The sequence below is a fragment of the Mesitornis unicolor genome, unplaced genomic scaffold (assembly GCF_000695765.1).
Source record: "Mesitornis unicolor isolate BGI_N332 unplaced genomic scaffold, ASM69576v1 scaffold3148, whole genome shotgun sequence".
NCBI classification, from domain to species: Eukaryota; Metazoa; Chordata; class Aves; order Mesitornithiformes; family Mesitornithidae; genus Mesitornis; species Mesitornis unicolor.
This window is the reverse complement of record NW_010202378.1, coordinates 1-9,280: the sequence shown is the minus strand read 5'-3', so window position 1 is coordinate 9,280 and position 9,280 is coordinate 1. Positions and strand designations below refer to the sequence as shown.

Here is a 9,280-nt window from a genome sequence, read left to right as displayed (position 1 = left end):
CTGCTGTTTTAAACTGAGGGACTTCCTCAGGTGGATGTTTCTGTGCCTTTAGAAACCTGTAACAAGTTCCTCTTATATGAAATTGCCCTTAAGCCTGGATGAACATTTGTCATGAGCAGCGTCCTTTGGCAAGAAGCTGCACAGGGTCTTAGAAGAGCTGCTACAGTTTGTTCACATTCTGACTCTATTCAGCTGGGTTCATATCCTGTCCCTCTTTCTTCAGCTGTTTCTTGTGTTTCTTTTGCAAGATGCAAGTGTAACTGAAGCCATGTTCTGGTCTATCTACAGAGCTTTAAGCTGGGACATTGGGATCATAAAATCACCCACAACAAAACAAAGCAAGAAACTGCATTTTCTTGGCTAATGCAGTGGAGAGCAGAAAAGCAAGGCTTAGGGAACATTAATGTCCTGATATGGGATTGCAAGGGACTGAAACAGGAATGGGAAATCTCCCAAGGGAAAGGTGAATTACAGGAATGGGACAAAGTTCCCTTCCAGTCCTAACAAGGAAAGCAGTCCTGTCTGCACCTGCTTGCTTTAGCCCCCAGGTGAATGGTTTGCTGCTGGCCTAAAACTGCTCTTTAATAGATGCCTCTCCTTCTCTGAAGGACCACTCTGCCTGCTTCAGTGACTGCCTGGTGTCGTACATCAAGGATAACCAGAGCCTGAATTATGATTTTAGCAACCTCAGCCAGGTGGGCTCATTGATGAGTGGACCCAGCTTCACCTCCCGAGGGACCAAGTTCTTCCACTTCTTTAACATCAGCCTGTGTGGGAATGAGGTGAGCTCAGCTGCTGTTGAGGGTTGGGGACATAAATTTGTTGCCTGTGTTGATGCTCTGTGGGATCACACTGAGACAGGACAGGGACTCACCTACAGCTGAGCTGTCACTGACACCCTGCAAACACTTTCCTCTGGATCTTGCTCAGCAGTGCAAGAGGAATTTTGTGTGAGTAATTTTCCAGAGCAAAGATTATGCCTATTTTAGGCATAAGTAATGGTCAGGAGAAAAACCCTGTCACATCCCTATCTTTGTGCCTTCAAGTCACTTGGGTCACAACTCTGACCTTTTTGAGCTGCACCAAGGAACTCAAGTGAAGAGTCTGAGTCCTTCAGTTGGCAGCCTCTTTCCATATGTTTCCCTTGTGACTTGACTGGAGATGTTGCTGTCAACCACGTCACCCTGCTCTCTGCCAGTGGCCAAGATGCCCATTGATGACTTCGATTGCAGCCTTTTAAAGTGGTGAAAAATTGACTTTTGTCCATGAGTGCAAACAGTCTCTGCCCCAGACTCAAGATATCGGTCTGGGACTTAGACTGTACCGGAGCATGTTGTCACATACATAAACTGAAGATGCCAGTGCATGTATTTTACATTAAAGTTCAGCCTCTTAAAGTTCTGAAGTCTCTTTCCCATGTGCCAGAGGGTTTGCATGAATTGAGACAAATGAGTCGTCACATTTCTTTACAGTGTTTTGCATACTTTTAAGCTTAAATGAGTGTTTAAGTACCACCTGCTGACAACTAGATCCACAAAGGTACAGAGATGCTCACTCCCCTGTGGATTGGTTCGTCATTTTGTTATGATGGTACAACAGTACTACCAACCACATGATTTGGTCCCGAGTGCTTGACATTTTGACAGGACAACCGAGTCTGCTGATTTGCCTTTTGTTGCTGTTGCTCTGGGATTCCAGCATTGGTCTTGACATGTGACATTAATGCAACCATGGAGGCTATTAGGGATTTTATTTATTTGTGCTTTGGAAATATTTTATCTGGGTTAAATCCCAAATACAGAGTTATTCTACAGTATAGTATTTAAAGGCAAGGAAGATATGGTTTTCCTTTGCAAGCCATTTTATTATGCTCTGCAAGTAAACACTGTGCTGTCAAGATAAACAAAGCAGAGTGCTTCGTAGCACAGGTTTCTGATAAGACACATACCAGAGGTGACACCTTGTTTCTGGGTCTGTACAAGGCTTTAATCGGAGCTTTCACAATGGCAGTTTGTTGTTGCAATTTGTCCCTCTCATGATAGAAACATCAAGTTGTTTCTAAGGTGCGGTGATGAAACTCATCCAGTTTGCAATCAGGAAGTTAGCAATCTCTCCTTTCCCGAACTTTTTCATGTCTTATCAACAACCAACAGCTTTCCCTTTTTTTCCTAATTGACCACAGGGGAAGAAGATGGCTATTTGCACTGACAATATCACAGATGTTACTCTGAAGGACATGGTTGCAGAATCAGAAGATTTTTCCAACTTTGTGGGAGCTTTTGTCTGTCAGTCCACCATCATCCCGTCAGACAGCAAGGGTTTCCGAACAGCCCTGGCCCTGCAGTCCAACAGCCTTGCTGACAGGTTCTTAGGTACATGGTTTGTCTTCTGCATGTTGTTATCATGGATGCTCACTCATGTATTTAGGGCTGCAGAATAAATCCTTCTCAGCTCAGCAGTGCTGCATTACCTTGGGGGAAGAGTGAAGGGGCAGCCCGAGTTTCAGTCCCACTTTGTTCCTGAGCTGTGAAGCAGATGTGGACAGATGCCATTGCTTTTTGCTGCTGTTTCGGTACAGCTGATGGCTGGAGAAGAAGAGTAAGGGCTCCCTTCATTCTTTGTTTTCCATGCCCATTACTCATTCTTCCCTGTGTTCAGTCTGGTGGGTCCCACGGTGCATAGAATTTAAGCACAAAACCACTGGTTTTCTTTCAAGTTTCCTACCCACCTCATGCAGGGCAAGACCAATCGCTGTAGTAGTCACATTAGTCCAAGTGTTTCTGCCCATGCCAAGTCTTCACTTGGGCAGTTTCAGAAGAAGAAGCTGGTACAGGGACATAATTAGGCGAGGAAGGAGAAGGCTTAGGGCAGCACAGGACCGTGCACATCATTAAGTGTTGCATTGCTCCGGCTCACAAGTTCCCAGAGTCTGCGCCCAGAGTAGACAATGAAGTCATTTACTCTGCTCACCTATCCATTACAGGCAATGAGTGTTTGTGCTTTCTGTCTGGCACTGAGCCCAGAAACTCTTGTTTGACAAAAGCACATCTTTGGAACAGCGTTCAACCTGGACTTTTCAGACTCCCAAAAAGAAAAGCTTTGCCACAGTCATTGGTATTTTTTTCCACTGGTCAAACATCATCTCTGTATTTTGTTTTAAAGCAGACTTGTTTCCTGCTTGAATTTGCCTGGCCTCAGTTTTCAGCTCTTGCTTCTTGTTATTCTTTCTTCATTTCACACCCACATTTTCTTCCCTGGAAAAGTATTTTGTGTACTGGAATCCCACCCTCCCCAGTCTGCTCTTCTGATAAACTAAGTAGACCAAGTTCTAAGTCTCTTTCTATCATGTATTTCTGTCGAGCATCTGGATATTTTTGAGCATTTTTCTGCAGCCTTTGTAACTTGTTATTACACTTTCTTAAAGCAAGTGCATCAGAATGGAATAGCATTCTAGCATTTAATTCACTATAATGGCAATTGAAATCACTTCCATATTTATATTTACATGCAAAGATGGAATCCTTGAGTCCTTCTTCCTCTAGACTCATAGAATTTCATGATGGCTTCTTGGATCTGATGTCCACTCTAGATCTTTTTCAGAGTTACAGTTTCCAAGGGAAAATCTCTCATCTTTAGGACTGGCCTTCATCCCTTGCTGCACTTGTCTGCCCTAAAATATGTTTAGTTTGATTGGGACCAGCTTACCAAGTGAACCAAGTTGCTCTGTATTTTATTCCTGTTGTTCTTATTCTTTGTCTCATCTACACACTTTACCAACAGTGATTATATAGTTACTTGCAGATCCTTGATGATAATCTTGCATTTTGAGAGTCCAATATCAATGCCTAGAGAAGCCTGGAGACATATCACATTTTATGACAGTTTCCCATGGCTAGATAATTTTATAAATTAAATAATTTTTAGTCTAGAGTGTGCTCTTAATTGATATCACACTGCTAACTTTTTAATTAGAATCTTATGTGATAATTAGTGAAATACTTGATAAATTTATATAATTTTCTTTAGCAACCAAATTAATCAGCATGCAAGGAATGAAATCAGATTTGTTCAACAGGAGTGGTTCACCATAAATTCATGTTGACTGGCACTCATTATGTATCCATCCGTTAACTGAAACCCATCTTCCACTTAACATTTCTGTTATTTTGCCTCATCATGTTAGCCACATTTTAATTTGGATCACCATTTCCCCTCTCCATCAGTCTTCTGACATTTCCCTGTCATTAAAAGCTCTATTCAAGGTCACTCCTGGGTATGGGTTTGCCAGTTTACAAGCATTCATGCCAAGTGGATGCCAATATCCTCTCCTGCCACTGAAGGAATGAGGTGTTCAGTCATTTTCTTGGAAAGCCAGGAGATAGTCTTGATTTTTTCCAAATACAGAGAAAAGTTACCAAGCTCTTCTGCTGCTTTTCCTCTGTAACAATTGTTACATTTTAAAATGATTGAAGTTTGCCTTTCACATCCATAATACGTATTTTTATTCCTAGTATTTCTAAAAAAACACCAAACTTATAATTTCTCAGTGCTGCCAAACACAGACTTTTCCCTGAAGTCTTTAGTGTTCATTATAATTTTTCTGTAGCTCATAACTTTTGATTTTATTTGAGTCTCTATTCCCCCTCCATTAAGCTTGTGCCAATGTTTTTATTTTAATTGGTCCTCTACTGCTGTTCTGATTCAAGGTGGACTTTCAGTCAAAGCTATTGTCATTCTTGAGAGAGTCATTGTGGCTTTTTAGCTATCTAATTAATACCTTCTAAAGAATGATTTACTGTTTTTTCACGCTTGATTTTGCTTCTAGTATTCTTATTTTTGAGAAGCTGCACTTTGAGATACCATCTCTACAGTACTGCATATTGAATAGCAGTATTCTCTCATTGCTTCTGTTGGATAAAATAAGGTTCCTAGAAGCTATCATCTTCCAGTCTAGTGAATAACTCATCTCTATCCATTGTGTTGCAATCCAAATTTAAGTTACCCTGTGTTAGATGCAATGCCTGTAATGAGAGGAAATGATCATCCTTGGTGATGCCAGCATTTGTTCTCAGAACAGAGGTTCCTCCACAATAACCTGACACCTTTCTGCACGTGCTCCTGATGGCTGCTGTGGCACAGCTCTTTTTGCTCTCTGTGCTGATGTGATGCTCTGTAGCCATCCCTCACCTGCAAGCCCTCCTGGAGAATGTTACCGACTACATTGATCCATTTGCTTTCACCATCCCAGGCTCTGACATGTCCTGCACCAGGTAGTAGCTTCTAGTGCAAACTCTCAACTTTGTTATCTACTGTATTTACCTAAAAGGGTTACAAGCAGATACGGATTTTCCAGCTTTGCGAATCGTCCTCCCTGTTGAAATACCAGTCAAGCCAAAGTCAAGTTAAAGTCCTGAGAACTCAGCTAGGCTGTCTGAACTGTTGCAAGAACAAGTGAAAAACTTATTTTCTTCAGCCTTTCCCATCTTCACACAAGTTGCTGACTGCCATAATTTTTTTTTCTTATTGTTCTAGCAATTTTTCACCTCACTGGAAGGATGCAGCCTGTCCCATTTGTACAGCTCCCTCTTCTGAGATGTTGCAGTGCAGCACCAATATTTTCTGTCTTATTTGGACCATGGGTTGGAAGGATGTCTGAGAACTTTGGTTGCTTGAATGGTTGCTTTGGTTGCTTTTTTTCAGCTCTTCTTCAAAATACATGCAAACCTGTGTAACCTGTGTTGTTTCACACACCAGACTGTCATTTGTTCCAAAATGTGTGATCAAGGCTTGCCTATGACTCCATAATCCTTCTGAATTTTGTCGTTGCGTCTTTGAGTTTTTCTCCCACAATACTGCAGATTGCTCAGGGTGTTACATGGTTATGATGTTTTAGGGCTTTACATTCAAGACATATGCTTTGAACAGCCAATTGGATCAGGTATCTTCAAAGGTTCTTTCCCAGTCCAAATTATTTTATGAAAGCGTATAATGTATAGTAAAGTCATTAAATGCTAGTAAGAGAGAACCATACTTTGTAGACTGAGAAAATATTATATGTGAACCCCTCAGAAATCCATTCTTACCTGGTTCCTTTTCTTTTCTTTTTCTTCTCAAATTTTAGGAGCTACTGTTGAAACAATGCTGGACAATATCAGCATCAAGACAGATATGTTTCCTCCCTCTCCAAGCAAAACACCTGATGTGCATTTCTTTTACAAGTAGGTAAAAAATACTGTTTATTGGTATGTCAAAGTTCTTCATTTGTTTAAAATAAACAGAAGTTGTGAGGGGAGGTCTTTAATCCACCTATCTGACTGATATTGATTGGTATGTTGAAGAACTTCTCATGAAATCAGAAAACACTATTTACTCAAATCTAAATTACACTTGATCTATAGAGAGTGATACCAGAGCTTGGATTCTTCCAGGTGCCACTTCCAGTGTCCTGTTCCTTCCCATAATTTGATATGTCCGCTTCCCATTGTATGTTTTCTTTCATATTCATTGGTATTTACTTTGATGTTACAAAAATGAACTAACTGAGATTAAAACTAATTGTTCCAACCTGCACAGTTACTAGTGTGCTTTTCCTAGTCTCCACTTTCCTCCATAAACAGAATACCTCAGCTTGAATAAGAATTAGCTCTAAGATCACCTCAATTAAGTTGCCTACATGCTGGGTAGAACTGGTACTCTGGAGCCCATGGGGCTATTCAGCTTGTCTTCAGACACATACTTATATTTCTTCTGCTGATTGCCTCTATACGTCGTGTTGGCTTTAGTGATAGATCTTAACTGTTTATAGCACTTTAGATATCAACACCTGATAGATATGTAAGCACTTAAATTATGTATCTGCTTCTGCAAACTGAACCAACAGAAGTAACACACCAACCACACCACCTGTGATTCTCTTTTTTGAACACTCTATTCTGTTTTTTGGGCAGATTTATTCTTTGGCTCGTCAGAATTCAAACCAGGTAAAAATACAGAGTAGTACCCTGAATAGCATCTCAGAGCACTTTGAGATTTAAATGCTGCTTCTTTTGCTCCTTTTTTCTCTTCCAGCTGACAAAGGCAAAAGCACTGTGGTAAAGAGTATTTCTTTAGTATTTCAGTTGCATGAATGGACATACAAAACTGCAACTTGTATTTACTGCATTGGAGGTCTATTACATTTCTCCTCTTGTTTGACATTAGGTCCTCAACAGTGACAACCTCCTGTGAAAATGGCCGTGCAACTGTTGTGACAATGAGATGCAACCCCAACAAACCAGACCAAGGAGAGCTTTCTGTGCCTAGGTATTTAAGTATTTGTATCCTAGTTGTGCCAAAAAGCCTTTTCTCCTCAGGCAATCTTTACAAAAGTCATTAGTGATTTTATACATAACAGCAATGGAGAGTGCTGTCTCCCTCATCAGCCACCCAGGAGGTCTCACTCATTTCTCCTAGGTGAAGGATGTGCATGTCCATCACCTTCCAGCAGACCAACTGCTCTGTATTTAGGCTGTGTGGTGAGAAAGGTTAGAGCTCAGGCAGGTTGTTCCAAGCATAAAGCCAAAAGAAAATGTAGTGTTATTTTCTTGTCTCCACTTCTCCTTTATTTCAGTTCTTTGTTTTGATCTTTGCCTTCCAGATTAGAACTGCCTAGTCAGGGCTTTGAGAGGTAGTTTTTCTTCCTTGACCTACAGCAGAGGCTGTGGACAAAGTAATTTTTTTGAAAAAGAGCAACCTATCCTAGGAACTATGAAATCTGCTATTGTGATGCTTATGTGAGCCCTGACTCTGTCTATTCCAAATTCTATCTGTATTTATTTATGTGTATCGTCACTCCAGTTTGTATCCTGGACTCCTGGGATCAGTTGTGTTTCATTTACCTGTCCTTTTTCCCTCTTCACTCTGATTCAAGTGACTCCAAAGAGCTTCTGTCTTCCAAAGTTCTGTTTCTGCCTGCACCTGAAAAGTTGCAGAGGAAATATAGTAAAAGAATTAATTCTATTACTCTTTAGCAACACCCTGTGATTCTTCAGAAGTTCCTCTCAGCTCTGATAACCCTTTTCTTTGTCTGTAAAGGCCCATCTTAGTCCACCTGGATTTTACTATAAATCTGCTGATAGCCCTCTCACTCATCTGCCTTCCCAAAAGTTAAGTCCTCTTCCTATAAAACTAACAATGTGAGAAGTGTGGGACCCTCTTTGACCCCTGTCCCTCTTGGGACGGGTGAACTGTGCTCACATGAATGAAGGCAAAGAGGTGTCTACTTCACAGGTGGTGGATGAATGATTGATGTTTGAAGATCTTTGGAGATGCTTACCCCAGCTTCTTAGGAAGCTGACACACTAGAAATGATGCTAGGCAGCAAGCCACCGTCTCTCACCTGCCATGTGAAAACCCTCCAGGTGTCCTAGTGTGATAGGTTAAACACTATGTGAGCTGTGATATCTCATCAGTGGTGAGGGAGGAGTAACACACCTTGCTTTTAAAAGCGTGAGCATGGGCAGAAGCAGCACACAGCTGACATGACGTGCCTTGTCTCTGTTCTTGTTGACTTCTCCCTTCCTATCCCCCTTTGATTATATCAGCAGTCAGACAGCTGTTTTCAAACAGCAGGTTATATGATAAATGTCAAATAATACTGCATGTAACTCCTTGATTCTCCAGACATGGTGTTTAGTATCACATGAAGTTACAGTATAAGTTGAAAGAGGATGAGGAGAATCGTCAGTCAATGCTCTTGCTATGTGCATTGAAAAAATGTTCCATAATCCAGAGATGACAGTTGTCAGTTTTTCAAATCAGGATAAGCCAGATTGGGCTTTTAGGGCTGTGGATTTTTCAGTCCTTCAGATCAGGATAACAGATTTCCAGATGATACAGAAAAAAACCCTTTAAATCCATTTTTCTGTGTGGATATATTTCACATTTACATGATGTAGCTTCTTTCATGGACCTTTGGCCACTGATGTAATCATCAGTAACAAAAGATGCGTGAATGTCCTGCCACTGCCAATACAACTTTCTGCTGCAGCTGAATACAAAATAGTGTCATTAGTCTTCCTTAAACTAAGAGAAGCTGTTATCTCTTCATTAACTGGTGAACATCCTTCTAGTAATTAACCATGACAGGACAAGTCCATTCCATGTGGACCAAATCACCCAGACATTATTAGAACAACAGCAGGAACCAGATAGCAGCATTCATGTGGAACCCAGTGCAGGAGAGCAGCAATAGAGGTGCATGCTGGGCTTGTCACAGAATCACGGAATATTAGGAGTTGGA

The 9,280-nt window shown here is 41.0% G+C and overlaps 1 protein-coding gene across 1 annotated transcript in view; it reads left to right on the top strand.

Annotated features, from left to right (window-relative positions):
- LOC104545273 (UPF0577 protein KIAA1324-like) overlaps positions 1-7,302 on the top strand; it is a gene marked incomplete at its 3' end in the record, with an annotated part of 40,423 nt that extends 33,121 nt beyond the window's left edge. Inside the window, exons 14-17 of the mRNA XM_010190369.1 lie at positions 609-782; positions 2,183-2,372; positions 6,122-6,218; positions 7,201-7,302. Coding sequence (XP_010188671.1) covers positions 609-782; positions 2,183-2,372; positions 6,122-6,218; positions 7,201-7,302 — 563 coding nt within the window. The remainder of the gene's footprint in view (positions 1-608; positions 783-2,182; positions 2,373-6,121; positions 6,219-7,200) is intronic.
- Positions 7,303-9,280: the final 1,978 nt, after the last annotated feature.